This window comes from Anas platyrhynchos, chromosome 33, assembly GCF_047663525.1.
Source record: "Anas platyrhynchos isolate ZD024472 breed Pekin duck chromosome 33, IASCAAS_PekinDuck_T2T, whole genome shotgun sequence".
Taxonomy (NCBI): domain Eukaryota; kingdom Metazoa; phylum Chordata; class Aves; order Anseriformes; family Anatidae; genus Anas; species Anas platyrhynchos.
The window spans coordinates 5928217-5950740 of NC_092618.1; the positions used below are offsets into that span (position 1 = coordinate 5928217).

At 63.9% G+C, this 22524-nt stretch overlaps 1 protein-coding gene and 1 long non-coding RNA gene across 2 annotated transcripts; both read right to left on the minus strand.

The window, feature by feature from the left end:
* CLIP3 (CAP-Gly domain containing linker protein 3) lies at positions 1-16883 on the minus strand. The gene is made up of 14 exons (XM_072029979.1): positions 16867-16883; positions 14157-14281; positions 13207-13346; positions 12295-12388; positions 11514-11675; positions 9242-9360; positions 7662-7898; positions 6500-6635; positions 4811-4933; positions 3700-3828; positions 2584-2707; positions 1115-1176; positions 264-336; positions 1-141 (listed from the first exon to the last, which is right to left on the minus strand). Exons 1-14 carry the CDS (start codon positions 16881-16883, stop codon positions 87-89), a joined length of 1596 nt encoding a protein of 531 aa, XP_071886080.1. The 3' UTR covers positions 1-86.
* A 1841-nt stretch (positions 16884-18724) lies between these two features.
* LOC140000300 (uncharacterized) lies at positions 18725-22508 on the minus strand. The gene is made up of 4 exons (XR_011805470.1): positions 22353-22508; positions 21394-21586; positions 20217-20526; positions 18725-19507 (listed from the first exon to the last, which is right to left on the minus strand). It is a non-coding gene; the product is annotated as an uncharacterized lncRNA (long non-coding RNA).
* Between the last annotated feature and the right edge of the window lie 16 nt (positions 22509-22524).

Consider the following 22524-nt stretch of genomic DNA (forward strand, 5'->3'; position numbering starts at 1 on the left):
TGGGGATGGGGGTGAGGGGGGGGGCAGAAGGCACTGGGTGGGGGCAGGGCAGCGGGGGGGGGGCACGGGGGGGGCATGGGGGGGGGTTAGGACTGCATCTCGGCCCGCAGCATCCAGGGGAACCAGCAGCAGAAGAGTAGCCTGGGGGCGACAGGGGGGGGCGTGGGCACGGGGTGGGGGGGGCGCGGACATCCCCCCCCCCCCCCATGGCCGTGTCCCCCCCCCCCCCCTAATTAAGGGGGTGCCCCCCCCCCCAGCCCCACCTGGAGAAGGAGCTCTCGGAGGCGATGTCCTTGGGGGTCCGCACGGCCGGGAAGTTGCGCTTGGGCTGCGAAACTGGGGGGGGGGGACACACACCGGGGGGGGGGGACACCGGGGGGGGGCACCCGGGGGGCAGGAACCGGGGCAGGGCACTGGGGGCAGCGGTCAGGGAAAATGCCCCCCGGCCAATCAGAGGGGAGCTTCCCCCAACGGCTGGCCAATCAGTGAAGCTCCCTCCGCCAGCCGGCCAATCGGAATGAAGCTTTCCCTACCATTGGCCAATCGGCAAGGCCTTCCATGCCAGCTAGCCAATCAGTGAAGCTTCTTGCACCAGCCGGCCAATCAGAATGAAGCTTCCTCCACCACTTGGCCAATCAATGAAGCCTCCCCCATCAGCTAGCCAATCAGTTAAGCTTTCCCCACCAGCTGACCAATTAGAATGAAGCTTCCCCCAATCAGTTGCCCAATCAGAATGAAGCTTCCTCCACCACCTGGCCAATCCCTCCACCAGCCAGCCAATCAGAGCGAAGCATGCCCACAGCAGATGGCCAATGGCGCTCCCCCACCAGTTAGCCAATCAATGACGCTCCCTCCACCCGCTAGCCAATCAGAATGAAGCTCCCAATAGCTGGCCAATCAGAATGAAGCTTCCCTCACCAGTTGGCCAATCAGCACAGACCCCTCCACCTCGCTGCCCAATCAACCCCCCCCTGCCCCGCCAGCCAATCAGCAACAGCCTCTCTCTCCCCACCAGCCAATCAGCAGCGCTCCCTCACCTCACCGGCCAACCAGCAGAGAGGCCCCGCCCCCAGCCCCGCCCCCCCCCCCATGGCTGCAGCCAATCAGCACGCACCGGTCACCTGCTGCGCCTTCTTCTCGGGGCCGTCCCCCGGCTCCTCCTTGGGGCCCCCGACCCTGGGGGGGGTCACGGGGGGCACCGGGGTCATGGGCAGGGGCACCCCCACACGCCCCCAGCGCCCCACTGCACCTGTTCAATGTCCAGTCCCATCACATGTCCATGATCCCAGAGTCCATGTCCATGATCCAATGTCATCCATGTCCACATGTATCCATGTCCCATGTTCCATTATCCATGTCCTGTCATGATTCCATGTCCCAGTTCATGTCCATGTCCCACACCCAAATTCCATTCCATGTCCCCACAGACCCCAGATGAATGTCCCCTATCCCCCTGTCCCTGATCTCCCGTGCCCCAAATGACCCCAATGTCCCCATGTCCCCACCCCATATCCCCATATCCCATGTCCCCAATGTCCCCAATGTCCCCACCCCATGTCCCTCAACATCCCCATATCCCCAATATGCCCACTCCATGTCCCCATGTCCCCACCCCGTCCCCATGCCCCCATTGTCCCCATGTCCCCATATCCCCACCCCAATGTCCCCCAACATCTCCCAGTGTCCCCATGTCCCCGATGTCCCTGTGTCTTTGATGTCCCCATATCCCATATCCCCAATATGCCCACCCCATGTCCCATGTCCCCATCCCATATCCCCATGTCCCCAATGTCCCCATATCCCTATATCCCAGTGTCCCCATGTCCCCACCCCATATTCCCATGTCCCTGATGTCCCCATATCCCCAATGTCCCCACCCCATGTCCCCATGCCCCCGACGTCCCCACCCCATGTTCCCAATGTCCCCATCTCCCCATGTCCCCACCCCATGTCCCCATATCCCAATGTCCCCCTGTCCCCATGTCCCCAATGTCCCCATATTCCCATATCCCAATGTCCCCATGCCTGCAATGTCCCCACCCCATGTCCCCAACATCCCCATGTCCCCCAATGTCCCCATATCCCCAAGAAGCCCACCCCATGTCCCCGTGTCCCTGATGTCCCCATACCCCCAATATGCCCACTCCATGTCCCCAATGTCCCCATGTCCCCACGTCCCCACCCCATGTCCCCATGTCCCCCATGTCCCATATTCCCATATCCCATGTCCACACGTCCCCACGTCCCCACCCCATGTCCCCATGCCTCCAATGTCCCCCCCCATCCCCATGCCCCCAATGTCCCCATGTCCCCATATCCCCAAGAAGCCCACCCCATATCCCCACGCCCCCAATGTCCCCATGTCCCCACCCCATATCCCTATGTCCCCGTGTCCCTGATGTCCCCATACCCCCAATATGCCTACCCCATGCCCCCAATGTCCCCAACGTCCCCAATGTCCCCATGCCCCCAGTGTCCCCATGTCCCCACCCCATATCCCCACGCCCCCAATGATGTCCCCATGTCCTCAATGTCCCCAATGTCCCCAATGATGTCCCCAATGTCCCCCTGCCCCCCCCGCACCTCTGCACGCGGGAGGGGGGGGCGAAGACGCCGTGCTTGGGGGGGCAGGAGAAGTAGCGGACCCCAAAGACGGAGCCGTCGTGTTTGCCCCCCGCCGTGTCCAGCTCCACCCCGAACCAGTACCCTGGGGGGGGGGACACAAGGGGGGGGGGACACACACGTGAGGGGGGGTGTGGGGTCCTGGGGGGGGTCCCAGGGGGATGTCCCGTGGACGGGGGGGGTCCTGGGGGGGCCCCATGGTGTGTGGGGTTTTTGGGGGATTCGCTGGGGTGGGCCCAAAGTGGGGGGGGTTCTATGGGGGGGATGTTGGGGGGGGTCCAAGGGGGGGGTACTATGGTGGGGGGGGTCCTATGGTGGTGAAGGGGTCCTGGGGGGGTCCCATGGTGGGGGTGGGGTCCTGGGGGGTCCCATGGGGGGGATGGGGGGGTCCTGGGGGGGGTCCCATAGTGGGGGTGGGGTCCTGGGGGGGTCCAATTGTGGTGGGGGAATCCTGGGGGGGTCCCATGGTGGGGGTGGGGTCCTGGGGGGGGTACCATGGTGGTTGTAGGGTTCTTGGGGGATTCCCTGGGGTGGTCCCAAAGTGGGGGGGCCCCATGGGGAGGGTCTCGGGCAGGGGGGGTCCCTGGGGGAGGGATCCAAAATGGGGAGAGCCCAAGGGGGGGGGGGGGGGGAGTCCTGGGGGGGGGTCCTGTGTTGCGGGGGGGGGTCTCTTAAGGGGGGTGGCCCCAAAGTGAGGGGTGCCCATGGGGGATGGACATCCCGGGGGGGGGGGGGGTCTCATGGGGAGGGGGTCCCATGGAGGGGGGGTCTCTTGAAGGGGGGGGGGGTCCCTTGAAAGGGGGGGGGTCCCAAATGGGGTCAGGCATCCAGGGGGGTGCTGGGGGTCCTGGGGGGGGGTCCCAGGAGCGGGATCTTGAGGAGGGGTCCTTGGGGGGGGTCCCATGGACGGGGGTCTCTTGAAGGGGGGGTCCCAAATGGGGGCTGCCCCCTGGGGTCAGGCATCCAGGGGGGTGCTGGGGGTCCTGGGGGGGGGGGTCCCAGGAGCGTGATCTTGAGGAGGGGTCCTTGGGGGGGGGGGTCCCGAGTTGGGGGGGGGTCCCAGGGGGGGGGTCTCACCGGGGGCGAAGTCGGTGCGCCCGTAGAACCGGGCCCGTCCCGGGCGCTGTCCGGCCACCAGCACCGCGTCCCCCGGGGCCACGCGGCGCCCCTCCCTGTCCAGCCACGCCCCCCCCCGCTTCCGGGAGGCTGGGGGGGGGAAGGGGGGCGGGGTCAGGCGGGGACACGCCCACACGGGGGGGCCACGCCCCCTCTCCTCTTGTTGGCCACGCCCCCAATGGCCCCGCCCTGCATAGCCCCACCCTCATTGGCCCCACCCACTAATGGCCCCGCCCCCTCATGCCCCCCACCCCCATTGGCCCCGCCCCCTCAGAGCCCCACCCCCATTGGCCCCACCCCCACGTGGTCCCACCCACGTTGGCCCCGCCCCCTCATGGCCCCGCCCCCATTGACCACACCCCCCTCATAGCCCCACCCTCATTGGCCCCTCCCTTTCGTAGCCCCACCCCCATTGGCTCCACCCCCTCATAGCCCCACCCCATTGGCCCCACCCCCATTGCCCCCACCCTCATTGACCCCGCCCCCTAATGACCCCCACCCCCATTGGCCCCGCCCCCTCATGGCCCCGCCCCCATTGGCCCCTCCCTTTTGTAGCCCCACCCCATTGGCTCCACCCCCTCGTGGCCCCGCCCCCTCATTGACCCCGCCTCCCTCATAGCCCCACCCTCATTGGCCCCTCCCTTACGTAGCCCCACCCCCATTGGCTCCACCCCCTCATTGGCCCCGCCCCCCATTGGCCCCGCCCCCCATTGGCCCCGCCCCCTCATTGGCCCTGCCCCCTCATAGCCTCACCCTCATTGGCCCCGCCCCCATTGACCCCACCCCCTCATAGCCCCACCCTCATTGGCCCCTCCCTTTCGTAGCCCCACCCTCATTGGCCCCGCCCCCCCCCTCATAGCCCCACCCCCCTCATGGCCCCGCCCCCTCATGGCCCCGCCCCCTCATGGCCCCACCCCATTGGCCCCACCCCCATTGCCCCCACCCTCATTGACCCCGCCCCCCTCATGGCCCCACCCTCATTGGCCCCGCCCCCTCGAGGCCCCGCCCCCAGTGCACGTGGGGGGCGGAGCCAGCCAGGCCCCACCCCCTGCCCCCCGGGGGGGTGCCGCACCTCTCTTGTCCTTGCGCGCCTTGGTTGGGGCGCGGGCTGGGGGCCCGGGGGGGCTGCGGGGGGGGGACGGCGCCGGCGGCTGCTCCTCAGCCTTGGAGATCTTGGAGACGGAGGCAAAGACGCCTGCGGGCACACAGACCAGTATGGACCAGTACGGACCAGTACGGACCCATATAGACCAGTACAGACTCATACGAGGCAGTATGGACCAGTACAGATCTGTTTGTACGGGCCAGTATGGACCTGTATAGACCAGTACAGACTGATACAGACCAGTATGGACCAGCACAGACCAGTATGGACCAGTACGGACCCATATAGACCAGTACAGACCCATACGAGGCAGTATGGACCAGTACAGATCTGTTTGTACCGGCCAGTATGGACCTGTATAGACCAGTACAGACTGATACAGACCAGTATGGACCAGAACAGACCAGTATGGACCAGTACAGACTGGTACGGACCCATGTGGGGCAGTATGGACCAGTACAGATCTGTTTATATGGGCCAGTGTGGACCCGTATAGACCAGTACAGACTGATACGGACCAGTACAGACCAGTGTGGACCAGTACAGACCAGTATGGACCAGTGGGGGCTGTTACCACTCTGCACAGCCCCAGTACGGCCTGGGATGGACTGGTGAGGGCTCAGAGGCACCAGTACAACCCAGTATAACCCAGTACAACCCCATAGAACCCAGTACAACCCCATAGAACCCAATACAACCCCATACAACCCCATATAACCCAGTATAACCCAGTATAACCCAGCACAACCCCATATCACCCAGCACAACCTCATAGAACCCAATACCACCCCATACAACCCCATACAACCCAGTATAACCCAGTACAACCCCATATCACCCAGTACAACCCCATATCACCCAGCACAACCCCATAGAACCCAACACAACCCCATACAACCCCACAGAACCCCATATAACCCGTATAACCCAGTATAACCCAGTACAACCCAGTATAACCCGTACAACCCATATAACCCAGTATAACCCATATAACCCAGTATAACCCGTATAACCCAGTATAACCCAGTACAACCCAGTATAACCCAGTATAACCCAGTATAACCCAGCACAACCCCATGGAACCCAATACCACCCCATACAACCCCACAGAACCCCATATAACTCGTATAACCCAGTACAACCCAGTATAACCCAGTACAACCCCGTATCACCCAGTACAACCCCATACAACCCCATACAACCCAGTATAACCCAGTATAACCCAGTACAACCCCATATCACCCAGCACAACCCCATAGAACCCAACACAACCCCATACAACCCCATACAACCCCATACAACCCAGTATAACCCAGTATAACCCAGTACAACCCCATATCACCCAGTACAACCCCATAGAACCCAATACAACCCCATAGAACCCCATATAACCATTATAACCCAGTATAACCCAGTGTAACCCAGTATAACCCAGTACAACCCCATATAACCCAGTATAACCTACTATAACCCAGTATAACCCAGTATAACCATATAACCCAGTATAACCCAGTACAACCCAGTACAACCCAGTACAACCCATACAACCCAGTACAACCCTATAACCCATATAACCCAGTCTAACCCAGCCCAACCCCACCCCATGACCCCGTGCCCACCCCGTCCCCCCCCTCCCGCCCCCCCCCGGCCCCGTACCCTGCTTGGGGGGGCAGATGAAGTAGCGGACCCCCCCCACGCTGCCGTCGTTCTTGCCCTCGGGCTCGTCCAGCTCCACCCCCGCCCACTGCCCGCTGGCGAAGGCGGTGGTGCCGCAGAATCGGAGGGTCCCCACCTGGGGGGGGGGGTTAAGGGGGGGGCAGCACCCATGGGTGCCCCCGAAAGCCCCCCCCCAAAAAAAAAACACATCCCGGTGCACAGCTCCTTGATGGGAGCAACCCCCCCCCCCTCCGAGGAGCAGGAGGAGGGGGCAATGCGCTGGGACCCCCAGAAGGCATTGAGGGTCCCAATAAGTCTCTTCTTGCCCCAAAATCCATCCGTTCACCCCAAAATCCATCCACCCCAAAACCCATTCACCCCAAAACCCCATTCACCCCAAAACCCCATTCACCCCAAAATCCTTCCATTCACCCCAAAACCCCTCATTCACCCCAAAACCCATTCACCCCAAAACCCCTCCATTCACGCCAAAACCATTCAACACAAAACTCAGCCGTTTCACCCCAAACCCTTCCATTCACCCCAAAAAAACCATTCACCCCAAAATCAGTCCATTCACCCCCAAATCCATCCTTTCACCCCAAAACCCTTCATTCACCCCCAAACCTCTCAATTCACCCCAAAACCATTCCATTCACCCGAAAACTCACCAATGCCATGCCCACATCCCCATGCAGAGCAGCATGAGGCTGCTGCCCCCTGGGTCCCCCAGCACCCATACACACCCCAAACCCCACTGTACCCCCCAAAACCCATCCATTCACCCCAAAACCCATTCACTCACCCCAAAACCCATCCATTCACCCCAAAACCCTTCCATTCACCCCCAAAATCCCCCTATACCATGCCCACACCCCCACGCAGAGCAGCATGAGGCTGCTGCCCCCTGGGTCCCCCCAGCACCCATACGCACCCCAAACCCCATTGTACACCCCAAAACCCATCCATTCCATCACCCCAAAACCCATCCATCCACCCCAAAACCCTCCATCCCACCCCAAAACCCTTCCAATTCATCCCCATACCACGCTCACATCCCATGCATATCCCCATCCCCATACCCCATCCCCATACCCCATACCTCCTGGTCCCCATACCCCCATCCCCATACCCCCACCCCATATCCCCCCCCCCCACGCACCTTGCCCCCCTCGATCTGCACTCGGTCTCCCAGCTGCAGCCCGAGGCAGAGCAGCATGAGGTTCCCGGGGAGGTTGTCGTAGTTGGGGAGGGTGACGCGGGGGAGGCTGCAGCTCAGGGGCACCGCGTCCAGCAGCAGCCGCCGCAGCTCCCGCGCCGCCAGCGCCGCCTCCGCCTTGTCAGGGCCATGTCCGTGGGGGTCCGGGACCACCTCGGCCGCCACCTGCCCCTTGCTGTTCTAAGGGGGGGGTGGGGTGGGGGGCTAAATGGGGTGGCCGGACCCCCCCCCGGCACCGCTGAAAGCCCCCCCCCAGGTGGTTATCGGCAAAGTCTTGCGTTCGCCCCAAAAGCTCTCCATTCAACCCAAAAGTCATCCGTTTTACCCCAAAAACCCCTTCTGTTCACCCCAAAAGTCGTCCGTTTTACCCCAAAAACCCTCCCGTTCAACCCAAAATCCACCCATTCACCCCAAAACTCGTCCATTTTACACCAAAGCCTTCCGTTTACCCCCAAATCCACCCATTCACCCCAAAATTCATCCATTTTACCCCCAAAACCCTCCATTCACCCCAAAATCCATCCATTCACCCCAAAATGCCTCTATTCACCCCAAAACCACTCCATTCACCCCCCAAAACCCCTCCATTCACCCCAAAACCTTTCCGTTCACCCCAAAACCTCTCCATTCACCCCAAAACTTGTCCATTTTACCCCAAAAACCCTTCCGTTTACCCCCAAACCCCTCCATTCACCCCAAAATGCCACTATTCAGCCCAAAACCTCTCCATTCACCCCAACATCATTCAACACAAAACTCACCCATTTTACCCCAAACCCCTCCATATCCCCTTAATGCCCCCAATCCCCCTAAATACCCCTGATCCCCCCCATCACCCCCAAACCCCTCCATACCCCCAATACTCCCAACATCCTTTAATGCCCCCAATCCCCCTAAATCCCCCCCAATCCCCCAAACCCCTCCATATCCCCTTGCAGCCCCCAACCCCCTAAATCCCCCCAACCCCCCAGCACCCCCAAACCCCTCCAGACCCCCAATACCCCCAATACCCTTTAACACCCCTAAATCCCCCCAACCTCCCAGAACCCCCAAACCCCTCCATATCCCCTTAATGCCCCCCAACCCCTTAAATCTCCCCAGCACCCCCAGCACCCCCAAACCCCTCCATATCCCCTTAACGCCCCCAACTCCCTAAATCCCCCCAACCCCCCCAGCACCCCCAAACCCCTCCATATCCCCTTAACGCCCCCAACTCCCTAAATCCCCCCAACCTCCCAGCACCCCCAAACCCCTCCATATCCCCTTGCAGCCCCCAACCCCCTAAATCCCCCCAACCCCCCCAGCACCCCCAAACCCCTCCATATCCCCCTAAATCTCCCCAACCCCCCAGCACCCCCAAACCCCTCCATATCCCCCTAAATCTCCCCAACCCCCCAGCACCCCCAAACCCCTCCATATCCCCTTAACGTCCCCAACCCCCTAAATCCCCGCAGCACCCCCAAACCCCCCAATACCCCCCCCCACCCCATAACCCCCCCGGTGCCCCCCGCCGTGCCCGGTACCCGCAGCGCGGGGTCGGCGCCGTGCTCCAGCAGGCAGCGCACGGCGCCCAGGCAGAGGTTGGAGGCGGCGATGTGCAGCGCCGTGCCGTGGCTGAAATCGCTGCAGGTGGAGTGCAGCACTGCGGGGGGGCGGGGGGGGAAATGAGGTATGGGACCCCCGCCCCCCGTCCCCATAAGGGACCCCCAAAACCCTCCGCTGAAGGGGTTCTGGTGTCATCCCTCTAGGGAGCCCCGTGTCCTATGGCCATGGGACACCAATGGGGACCCCAGTGTCCTACACGCAAGGGACCCCACAATCCTTCCCCATGGAGACCCCAATGTCCTTCCCCAAAAGACCCCAACATCCCCAAAAGACCCCCGTGGCCTTCCCCATTGTGACCCCTGTGTCCTATGGCCATGAGACCCCAATAGCTCTCTCCAGCGCACCCCAATGTCCTTCTCTATGGGGACCCCAGTGTCCTACACCCAAGGGACCCCAAGATCCTTCCTCAAAAGACCCTGGTGCCCGTCCCCAAAAGAACCCAGTGTCTTTCCGCCCTGTGACCCCCGTGTCCTATAGCCATGAGACCCCAATAAGCTATCTCCATGGGACCCCAATGTCCTTCCATAGGGGAAGACCCCCGACATCCTTCCCCAAAAGACCCCAATATCCTTCCCCCAGTGGACCCCAATGTCCTACACCCAGGGCACCCCAATATCCTTCCCCCTGGGGACCCCAACACCCTTCCCCAGGGGAACCCCACTTGTCCTACACCCAAAGGACCCCGACACCCTTCCCCAAGGGACCCCAATATCCTTCCCCCATGGGACCCTGACATTCTTCCCCCAGGGGACCCCAATGTCCTACACCCTGGGGACCCCAATATCCTTCCCCCTGGGGACACCCCCCTCCTTCCCCTGGGGACCCCAACACCCTTCCCCAGGGGAACCCCAGTTGTCTACACCCATGGGACCCCGATACCCTTCCCCAAGGGACCCCAATGTCCTTCCCCCATGGGACCCCAACATCCTTCCCCCAGGGGACCCCCCCCATCCTTCCCCATGGGACCCCAACACCCTTTCCCTAGGGGACCCCAATGTCCTTCCCCCTGGGGACCCCAACATCCTTCCCCCAAGGGATCCCAATGTCCTGCACCCAGGGGACCCCAACACTCTTCCCCATGGGACCCCAACTTCCTTCCCCCTGGGGACCCCAATGTCCTGCACTCAGAGCACCCCAACACCCTTCCCCCATGGGACCCCAATGTCCTTCCCCCTGGGGACCCTGACACCCTTCCCCAAGGGACCCCAATGTCCTTCCCCCAGGGGACCCCACTTGTCCTACACCCAAGGGACCCCAAAATCCTTCCCCCAAGGGACCCCAGTGTCCTATAACCAGGAGACCCCAATATCCTTCCCCCAAGGGACCCCAATGTCCTTCCCCCGGGGACCCCGATGTCCTACACCCAAAGGACCCCAACACCCTTCCCCAGGGGACCCAAATGTCCTTCCCCTGGGGACCCCGACCCCCTTCCCCAAGGGACCCCAATGTCCTACACCCATGGGACCCCGACCCCCTTCCCCACGGGACCCCGACCCCCTTCCCCATGGGACCCCGACCCCCTTCCCCAAGGGACCCCAATATTCTTCCCCTAGGGGACCCCAATGTCCTTCTCCAGGGGACCCCAACACCCTTCCCCGGGGGACCCCGACACCCTTCCCCAGGGGAATGCCAGTGTCCTACATCCAAGGGACCCCAAAATCTTTCCCCCAAGGGACCCCAGTGTCCTATAACCAGGAGACCCCAATATCCTTCCCCCATGGGACCCCAACACCCTTCCCCCAAGGGACCCCAATATCCTTCCCCTAGGGGACCCCAATGTCCTACACCCAGGGGACCCCCCCCATCCTTCCCCAGGGCACCCCAACACCCTTCCCCCTGGGGACCCCAACACCCTTCCCCCAGGAACCCCAATGTCCTTCCCCCTGGGGACCCCAATATCCTTCCCCATGGGGACCCCAATGTCCTTCCCCAGGGGACCCCAACATCCTTCCCCAGGGCACCCCAACACCCTTCCCCCTGGGGACCCCAACACCCTTCCCCCAGCAACCCCAGTGTCCTTCCCCATGGGGACCCCAATGTCCTTCCCCGTGGGGACTCCAGTGTCCTATAACCGGGAGACCCCGACCCCCTTCCCCAAGGGACCCTGACACCCTTCCCCAAGGGACCCCAATATCTTTCCCCATGGGACCCCGACCCCCTTCCCCACGGGAGCGCCCCCCCGTCCGGCACCTCGGGGTGCGGCGGCGCGCAGCAGGGTGCGGATGAGCTCGGGGACGTCGAAGTAGGCGGCGTAGTGCAGGGCGTTCATGTGGGTCCAGCGGCTGCGCAGCGTCACGTCCCCCCCCAGCGCCAGCAGCCGCGTCGACAGGCGCACCGCCGCCGCCGGGTCCCCTGCCGCACCGCGACACCACGATGGGGACGTGGGGACATCGGGATGGGGACATGGGGACGTGGAGATATGGGGACGTGGGGACACTGGGATGGGGACGGGGACGTGGGGACACCGCGATGGGGACATGGGGACATCGGGATTGGGATGGGGACATGGAGATATGGGGATGTGGGGACACTGGGATGGGAATGGGGACATGGGGACACCGCGATGGGGACATGGGGGCACTGGGACGGGGATGTGGGGGCACTGGGATGGGGATGGGGATGTGGAGATATGGGGACATGGGGACACTGGGATGGGGATGTGGGGACACTGGGACAGGGATGTGGGGACATGGGGACACCAGGATGGGGAAGTGGGGACACCGGGATGGGGACGTGGGGACACCAGGATGGGGTCTCTGGGACGGGGCCATGGGGACGGTGGCAGTGGGGATAAGAGCTGGGGGGGGGGGGACACCGCAGAGCTGGGCGGCACAGGGACAACGGGGACCCCCGAGGGGCTGACCTGAGGGTGCCCCCCCCCGTGTCCCCCCCCCGTGTCCCCCCCTGTGTCCCCCCCCCGTGTCCCCCCCCATGTCCCCCCCCCCCCGTGCCCCCCCCGTCCCCCACCCACCCACGCCGTGGGCGCCGGCCTTGCATGCGTAGTGCAGCAGGGTCATGTCCGTCAGCCCGTCACGGTCGTTCACGTGGCAGCCGCGCCGCAGGATCTGCCAGGAACACCAGTCACACCAGTAACCCCCAGTCACACCAGTTAGACCCCCCCCAGTCACACCAGTGAACCCAGTTAGACCCCCCCCCAGTCATACCAGTGAACCCCAGGCACTCCAGTTAACCCCAGGCACACCAGTTAGACCCAGTCACACCAGTTAGACCCCCCAGGCATACCAGTTAGACCCCCCCCCAGTCACACCAGTTAACCCCAGTCACACCAGTTACACCCCCCCAGGGTGTTACAACCCCATAGCATCCTGCCCCCCTCAGCACCCCATAGCACCCCATAACACCCTGACCCCCCCCATAACACCCTGACCCCATAGCACCCTGCCCCCTGACCCCATAACACCGTGCCCCCCCCATAACACCCTGCCCCCCCAGCACCCTGACCCCATAGCACCCTGCCCCCCCCAGCACCCCATAGCACCCCATAACACCCTGACCCCCCCATAACACCCTGACCGCCCCATAACACCCTGACCCCCCCCCTTAACACCCTGCCCCCCCTTAACACCCTGATCCTCCCAGCACCCTGACCCCCCCCTTAACACCCTGGCCCCCCATCACCCTGCCCCCCCACCCCATAAGACCCTGCCCCCCCAGCACCCTGACCCTATAGCACCCTGCCCCCCCCAGCACCCCATAGCACCCCATAACACCCTGCCCCCCCCATACACCCTAACCCCATAACACCCTTCCCCCCCCCAGCACCCCATAGCACCCCATAACACCCTAACCCCCAAATAACACCCTGCCCCCCCCTCACCCCCCAGCCCCCCCCGCACCCCCCTGCCCCCCCCCGGGCCCCCACCTCGTTGCCGATGAGGTCGACGTTGTGCTGCACCTGGGGCACCCACTGGCGCAGGATGGCGAAGAGCTGCGGCACCGTGGTGCGGGGGTCCAGCAGGATCTCCCGGCACGCCGCGTCGTTGGGGTCGAAGAAGGTGAAGGCTGAGAGGGGGGGGCACAATATGGGGGGGGGGGGCACGATATGGGGGGGGGGACACAATATGATCGGGGGGGGAGGGCACCCCGCGGTGCACAACCCTATAGCAGCCAGCGGGAGAATCCCCACGGGTGTCCCCAGGGTATGGGGGCTGTCCCCAAGGTGGGGGGGGGGCGAAAAGTGTGGGGGACACCCCCCCCCTGTGAGGGACACCCCCCCCAGTGAGGGACACCCCCAGAGGGGGACACCCCCCCGGTGCACAACCCTATAGCAGCCAGCGGAGAATCCCCACTCGGTGCCTCCGACACCCCCCCCCCCCCCAATGACAGTCCTTTGCCGTGGGGGGGGGGAACAGTCCCCTGGGGGGGGGGGCAGTCCCCACAAAGGGGGGGGTGGCCCCCATACGGGGGGGAAAGTCCCTGTGGGGGGGGTCCCATGGGGGGGTCGTTCCGCAAGGTGCACAGGGGACAACCCCATAGCAGCCATCAGAGAACCCCCCCCCATAGCATTCTGGGGGGAGGGGGGACTCTGTGCCCGGGGGGGGGGTCCCTGTGACCCTAAACGTGTCCCTGCGCCCCCCCTCAGCCCCATACCCCATACGGGGGTGCAAATCCCCCCCCCCCCATTATGGGGACAAGGGGTGGGGGTGCCCCGAGCCAGGCTTGGGGTCACTCAGCGGGGTCGGGGGGGGGCTCAGCAGGGTGGGGGGGGCTCAATGGGGTTGGGGGGGGCTCAGTGGGGTTGGGGGCGCTCAGTGGGGTTGGGGGGGCTCAGTGGGGTGGGGGGGGGCTCAGTGGGGTCGGGGGGGGGCTCACCGTAGTCCTTGGGCAGCGGGGCGGGGGCTGCGGGGTGCACCACCGGCTTCTTGCGCCGCTCCACAACGGGGCTGGGGGCTTCGGGCGGCTGCGCCCCCCCCCGCAGGGGGGTCCCCCCCGCGTTCCTTGGTCATGGCAACGGCCTGGGGGGGGAATAAAAAAGGGGGGGGGGGTGGGACCTTGGGGGTCCCAGGCACCCACCCCCAGGTGGGGATAAAGGGGATTTGGGGGGTGGGGGAGAGGGGGTGAGGGGTACCACTGTGGGGTGTGGGGGGGCGATTGGGGGGGATGGGGATGGGATTGGGGATGGATTGGGGTGGGATTGGGATTGGGATTGGGATTGGGATTGGGATTGGGATTGGGGTGGGGATAGGATGGAGATGGGGATGGGATGAGAATGGGATTGGGGTGGGGACGGGATTGGGGTGGGGTGGGATGGGATTGGGGTGGGGATGGGATCGGGGATGGATCGGGATGGGATGGGGATTGGGATTGGGATTGGGATTGGGATTGGGATTGGGAATGGGATTGGGGATGGGATGGGATTGGGGTGGGATGGGATTGGGGTGGGGATGGGATGGGATTGGGGTAGGGATGGGATGGGATTGGGATTGGGATGAGATTGGGATGGGATGAGAATGGGATAGGGGTGGGGTGGGATGGGATTGGGGTGGGATTGGGGATGGGATGAGGATGGGATGGGAATGGGATTGGGATTGGGATTGGGGATGGGATGGGATTGGGATGGGAATGGGATTGGGGTGGGGATGGGATGGGATGGGGACGGGAACAGGGATGGAATGGGGATGGGATGGAATTAGGATGGGGATGGGGTGGATTTGGGATGGGAGGGGATGGGTGGAATAGGGATGGAATTGGGATGGGATGGGGGTGGAATTGGGATGGGGAGGGGATGGGGATGGAATAGGGATGGAATTGGGATGGGATGGGGTGGAATTGGGATGCAGATGGGGATGGGATGGGGTTGGGATGTAGCTGGAATTGGGATGGGATAGAATTGGGGTGGGGATAGGATGGGGTGGGGATGGGGGTGGAATTGGGATGAGGATGGAATTGGGATGGGAATGGGATGGGGACAGGAATAGGGATGAAATGGGGATGGGATGGAATTAGGATGGGGAAGGGCTGGAATTGGGATGGGGATGGGATTGGGATTTGGATGGGATTGGGATGGGGTTAGGATGGAATTGGGATGCAGATGGAGATGGGGATGGGGACAGGATGGGATGCAGATGGGGTTGGGATGGGGTTAGGAAGGAATTGGGATTGGGATGGGATTGGGATGGGAAGGGATGTGATGGGGATGGGATGGGATGAGGATGGGATGGGATGGGGTGGGAGTGGGATTGGGATGGGGAAGGAATCGGGATGGGGATGGGATTGGGATGCAGATTGGGATGTGATGGGGATGTGATGGGGCTGGGATTGGGGTGGGATTGGGGTGGATTTGGGGTGGATTTGGGGTGAATTTGGGATGGATTTGGGGTGGAATTGGGATGGGGATGGGATTGGGGTGGGAAGGGATGTGATGGGGATGGGATTGGGATGCAGGTTGGGATGTGATGGGGATGTGATGGGGCTGGGATTGGGGTGGATTTGGGGTGGATTTGGGGTGTTTTGGGCTGTGCTGGGGCCGTTGGTGGGGCCGGAGCGGTGCCGGTACCGGGCCGGGCTCCGGGCCCCGTACGGGGGCTGCGGGGCCGCGTCCAGGCCGTGCCCCCCCCCTCCCGTGCCCCCCCCCCCCCCTGGGCCCCGGTTGCGATCGTTTCGCGATGTCGGGGCCGGGGCCGTGCCCGGTGGTGCCCCCCCCCCCGCCCCCCCATCCCCCCCCCCCGCCCCGCTCCCCCCGGTACCTGCCGGGGACGCGGCCGCCGGGCTGGGCTGGGCGCTGCGCGCATGCGCGGCCCGCCCGGGGGAGGGGGGGGGGGGGGTGGGGGGGGGGGGGGAGCGGGGGCGGGGCTGGGGGGATGTGGGGGGGATGTGGGGGATATGGGGGGTATAGGGGATATAGGGGGCTAGGGGGGCTATAGGGGGCTAGGGGGGATATGGGCTGATATAGGGGGCTATGGGGGGGCTATAGGGGGCTATGGGGGATATAGGGGCTATAGGGGGCTAGGTGGATATAGGATCTATAGTGGGGCTATGGGGGCTATAGGATCTATGGGGGATATAGGATCTATAGGGGGCTATGGGGGATATAGGGGGCTATGGGGGATGTAGGGGCTATGGGGGCTATGAGGGATATAGGGGGCTGGGGGGATATAGGGGGGCTATAGGGGGCTAGGAGGATATAGGGGATATAGGGGATATGGGAGATATAGGGGGATATGGGGGCTACGGGGGATATAGGGGGGGATATAGGGGGCTGGGGGGAAATAGGGGGGCTATAGGGGGCTAGGAGGATATGGGGGATATAGGGCATATGGGAGATATAGGGGGCTAGGAGGATATAGGGGGCTATGGGGGATATAGGGGCTATAGGGGGCTAGGTGGATATAGGATCTATAGGGGGGCTATGGGGGCTATAGGATCTATGGGGGATATAGGATCTATAGGGGGCTATGGGGGATATAGCGGCTATGGGGGCTGGGGGGGTATAGGACGCTATAGCATCTATAAGGGGCTATAGGATCTTTGGGGGATATAGGATCTATAGGGGGGCTATGGGGGATATAGGGGCTATAGGGGCGATGGAGAATATAGCATCTTTAGGGGGGCTATAGGGGCTATGGGGGATATAGGATCTATAGGGGGGCTGGGGGGAGCTATGGGGGCTATAGGGGCTATGAGGGATATAGGATCTATGGGGGGCTAGGGGAGCTATATGGGGCTAGGGGGATATAGGGGGCTATAGGATCTATAGGGGTCTATGGGGGATATAGGATCTATAAGGGGCTATGGGGGCTATAGGGGATATAGGATTTATAGGGGGGCTATGGGGGCTATAGGATCTATGGGGATATAGGATCTATGGGGGCTATAGGATCTATAAGGGCTATAGGATCTATGGGGGCTATAGGGGATACGGGAGCTATAGAGACTATAAGGCTTAGGGGGGCTATAGAGGCTATAGGATCTATGGGGTTATGGGGGCTATGAGGGCTATGGAATCTATAGGAGCTATGGGAGCTATAGGGGCTATGGGGTGTATAGAGGACATAGGGCTTATGGGGGCTATAGAGACTATAGGATCTAGGGGGGCTTTAGGGGTTAAGGGGGCCGTAGAGGTTGTGGGGGTTATGGGACCATGGGATCTATGTGGACATGGGGGCTATGGGGTCTATAGGGGCTATAGGGGTCAAAGAGCAAGTTTGGAGGCTTTGGCGGCTGCAGAGCAGCTATAGGGAACTATATAGGGCACTATAGGGGACGAGGAGCTGGCCTGGGATCTGTGGGGCTGTACGGGCTGCAGAGCAGCTATAGGGGCTGAGAAGCAACTATAGGGGCTATAGGGGAATATAGGGGACAAAGAGCAGCTACGGGGGCTGTGGGATCCATAGGGACTGCCGAGCAGCTATGGGGCCATAGGAGTCCCCTATAGGTGACTATAGGGAACGAGGAGCAGCCTTGGGGGCTATAGGGGGCTGCAGAGCAGCTATAGGTGACTATAGGGGCAGGGAGCAGCTGTTAGAACCGCGGGGGCTGCAGGACACCTATAGAGAGCGTGCAGGGCCAGCAGCAGCTATAGGGGCTGAGGGAAGCTATGGGGGCTGTAGGGGCCCACGAGCAGCTCTGGGAAGGGCCTATAGGGGCTGGGGAGGGGCTATAAAGGACCAGGGGGCACCTATGGGGGACCTATAGGCTCTGGGAAGGGGCCATAGATGCTGGGGGACAGCTCTATAGGGGCCCTAGGGCTCTATAGGGAGCTGGGCGGGGGTGGTAGGAGGCGGAGCGCAGCTATGGGGGGGAGGGGAGGAGCCTATAGGAACCTATAGGGGTGGGGACGAACCTATAGGGGGTGGGGAGGAGCCTATAGAAACCTATAGGGGGCTGGGAGGAGCCTATAGGAACCTATAGGGGGTATGGAGGAGCCTATAGGAATCTATAGGGGTTGGGAGTAACCTATAGGAACCTATAGGGGGCGGGGAGGAACTTATAGGGGCGGAGAGGAACCTATAGAGGGCTGGGAGGAGCCTATAGGGGCTGGGAGGAACCTATAGGAACCTATAGGGGCGGGGAGGAACCTACAGGGGGCGGGGAGGAACCTATGGGGGGTGGCAGGAACCTATAGGGGGTGGGGAGGAGCCTATGGGAACCTATAGGGGGTGGGAGGAACCTATAGGGGGTGGAGAGGAACCTATAGGAGGAGGAACCTATAGGGGATGGGACGAGCCTATAGGAACCTATAGGGGGTGGGGAGGAGCTATAGGAACCTATAGGGGGCTGGGAGGAACCTATAGGGGGCAGGGAGGAACCTATAGGGGCTGGGAGGAGCCTATAGGGGGAGGAACCTATAGGGCCCTATAGGGTCCACGGTAGGGCTGTATGGGGGCTATAGGGGCAGGGAGCCCCCCCCCCCGGGTGTCACACACACACAGACCCCCCCAGGCGCTTTCCGTCCTTTATTAAAGGGGGGGGGGGCCACGCCCCCACTCCCCAATTATCACAAAATAAACCCGAAATACAAAAATAGAGCAGCCCCCCCCCAAATTTTCCCCCCTCCCCGCCAAATCCTGCACCCAAGGGGGGGGGGGGGGGCATGAGGGTCACCGACCCCCTGCAGTGTCCTATGGGGGGGGGCACTGGGGACACCTCACGGTCCCAGGGGGTGACATTGGGGGGTTCCCCAACTTCTGTGGGGGTCCCCGGCTTCTGGGGGGGTCCCCAGCTTCTGGGGGGGACGTCCCCAGCTTCGGGGGGGCCCCTGACTTCTGGGGGGGTCCCTGGATTTGGGGGTGTCCCTGGCTTCTGGGGGGGTCCCCAGCTTCAGGGGGGTGTCCCTGGCCTTGGGGGAGGGATCCCCTGGCCTTGAGGGGGGGGTCCCCAGCTTCTGGGGGGGGTCCCCTGGCCTCAGGGGTGTCCCCAGCTTTGGGGGGGGCCCTGAATTTGGGGGTGTCCCCTGGCTTCTGGGGGTTCCCCAGCTTCTGGGGGGGGAATCCCCCTTGGCTTTGGGGGGGTGTCCCCTCACTTGGGGGGGGTCCCCAGCTCTGTGTGACACCCCCGCGTCACGGCTGCTGCGGGGCGAGGTCCCCCGGTGTCCCCGATGATGTCCCCGATGTCCCCAACGCCCCCGGGGGGGGCCCCGGGGGGGTCCGGGCGTAGAGCAGCGCGTCCTCGGCCTCGCCGCAGATGATGGTGACGGCGCCGGGGGGGTCCGGGGGCAGGCAGGCCTGGGGGGGGGACAGAGGGGGGACAATGGGGTGACAATGACACCGGGGTGACACCTCTGACTGTCCCCAGCGGGGTTTGGGCTGTGGGGTGGTGGTGGCACCCCGCAGGTGGGGGTGGCACCCTTTGGGGTCATTGTCACCCTTTTGGGGTCAGCATCACCCTTTTTAGGGAAATGGTGTCACTCTTTGGGGACCCTTCACCTTTTTGGGATGCTTCACCCCTTTGGGGACATTGTCTCCCTTTTGGGGAAACCCTTCACCTTTTGGAGATGGCGTCACCTTTTTGGGGACCCTTCACCCTTTTAGGGACGGCATCACCCTTTGGGAACCCTTCACCCTTTTAGGATGCTTCACCCTTTTGGGGCCAGCATCACCTTTTTGGGGACGGTGTCACCCTCGGGGTCCCCCTCCCCCTCTTGGGGTTCCCCTCCCCCTCTGGAGTCCCCCTCCCCCTTTTGGGATGCTTCACCCTTTGGGAACCCTTCACCCTCTTGGGGTCCCCCTCACCCTTCTGGGGTCCCCCTCACCCTCTTGGGATCCCCCTCACCCTCTTGGGATCCGTTTCACCTTTTGGGAACCCTTCACCTTTTTGGGGCCAGCATCACCCTTGGGGAACCCTTCACCCTTTTGGAGTCCCCCTCACCCTTTTGGCGTCCCCCTCCCCCTCTTGGCGTCCCCCCCCACCCTCTTGGCGTCCCCCCCCACCCACCTCCTGGATCAGCGGGGTCGTGCCGGGGGGCGCAGTTTTGGGATCAGCCCCTCCATGGCCTCCAGACGTGCGCGGTGCCTGCGGTGCCTCTGCTGCAGCCCCCTCACCTTGCGCTGCAGCAGCAGCACCACCCCCAGCAGCTCGGCGGCGCTCAGCTCGCCCCCCCCGGCCCGGGGGGGGGTCCCAAAAACCCCAAAAGGCTCCTCCGGGACCGTCTCGACGTAGGCCAGCACCTGGGGGGGCTCCTCGGGCCCCCCCGGGGTGGAGGAAGGCGTCGGTTCCGCCGTGGGGTGGAAAAGGATGAGGGGGTCTTGGAGGGTGGGGGTGGGATTAGGGGCTGGGGGTGGGGGGCACGGGGGGGGTGGGGGTGTTGTGGGGGGGGCCGGGGGGGGCTGTTCAGGCTGGGGGGGGCGTGGGGGCTTGGCAGGACTTGGCTGTTTCTGTGGGGGGGGATAAAATGGGGTTGAAAGGAACCCCTGGGCCGCCCCCACAACCCCCCCGGGACACCCCCACGACCCCCCCGGGACAACCCCCGGGCCACCCCCAGGACCCCCCCACGACCCCCCAGGAACCCCCAGGACGCCCCCACAACTCCCACGGCCCCCCTGGGACACCCCCACGACCCCCCAGGACGCCCCCAGGAACCCCACAACCCCCTGGGACGCCCCCATGACCCCCCGGGAGGCTCCCACGACCTCCACAACCCCCCCGGGACACCCCCAGGAACCCCAGGATGCCCCCACGACCCCCGAGCCGCCCCCACGACCCCCCGGGACGCCCCCAGGAACCTTTGGATGCTTCTGTAACCCCTAAACCCATCTGGGACACCCCCATGACCCCCCAGGACACCCCCACGACCCCCCCAGGCCGCCCCCATGACCCCCCCAGGCCACCCCCACGACCCCTTGGGTGCTTCTGTAACCCCTTAAACCCATCTGGGATGCCCCCAGAAACCCCTGGGCCACCCCCACGACCCCCTGGGACCCCCCCCAGGAACCCCTGGGACACTCCCGGGCTGCCGCCACGACCCCCCTGGAACCCCCGGGCCGCCCCCACGACCCCCCCGGGCCGCCCCCACGTCCCCTTGGATCCTTCCGTACCCCCCTAACCCCATCTGGGGAAGCTTCTGGAGACTTCAGGAGTCCCAAAGGCAGCGGGGGAGTGTGGGGGGGCTCACCGGGGGGGTCCCGGGGTCGGGGAAGATGGTGGGGACGGCGTCGGGCCGCAGGTAGCGGACCCCCCAGCGGTACTCGAAGCAGGAGGGCTCGAAGTGCTCGCTGCAGAGGTGCTGGTGCCGGGTGGGCACCCAGTGCTCCCGCCGCATCTGCGCCAGCCACTGCCGCAGCCGGGCCGTGTCCTGCAAGGGGAACCTGCGGGGGGGGGCAAGGTCGGGGGGGTTAAAAAAAAAAAAAAAGGGTGGAAAAAAAAGGGGGGATAAAAAAAAAGGGGGGATAAAAAAAAGGGGGGGATAAAAAAAGGGGGGGATAAAAAAAGGGGGGGATAAAAAAAGGGGGGGATAAAAAAGGGGGTTAGATAAAAAGGGGGTTAGATAAAAAAGGGGGTCAAATAAAAAGGGGGTTAAAAAGGGGGGTTAGGGGGTGGGAGGGGTCTGGGGGTGATAGGGAACTGTTTGGGGGGGGATCTGGGGGATGAGAGAGGGATCTGGGGGTGGGGTGGGGGCTGGGGGTGACAGGGGATCATCGGGGGGGGGGGGTCTGTTGGGGGTGATTGGGACCCTGGGGGGGGTTGGGGGGGCGCAACAGGGGACTCCGGGGGGGGGTCTGGGGATGATAGCGGACCCCAGCAGAGGGGTCTGGGGGTTATGGGGACTCTGGGGGGGGGGGGGCTGGGGGTGACAGGGACCCCGGGGGGGTCTGGGGGGGGGCTGGGGGTCCTGGGGGGTGTCTGAGGGCAACGGGGACCCCGGGGGGGGGATCGGGGGTCCCGGGGGGGGGTCCGAGGCCCCGGGGGGGGGGGCTCCAAGGCCCTGACGGGAGCCAGGAGCAGGCCCAGGATCTACAACCCGGGCCCCTCAGCCCCCCCGGTGCCCCCCAGCCCCCCCGGACCCCCCCAGGACCCCCCGGAACCCCCTCCCGGTGCCCCCCCCCCGGCCCCCCGCCCCCCCCCGGTACGGACTTGTAGAAGCTGAGGCGGGGCCCGGGGCCCCGGGGCCGCCCCGCGGCGTTGTGGCAGTGCGGGGCCCGGCACGACTTGGGCATGGCGGCCGCCGTCTGACGTCACCACGCACGGCGCATGCGCGCTGCGCCGTCTCCTTGGCAACGCCTCCCCCCCCGCAGTTTGGCGCATG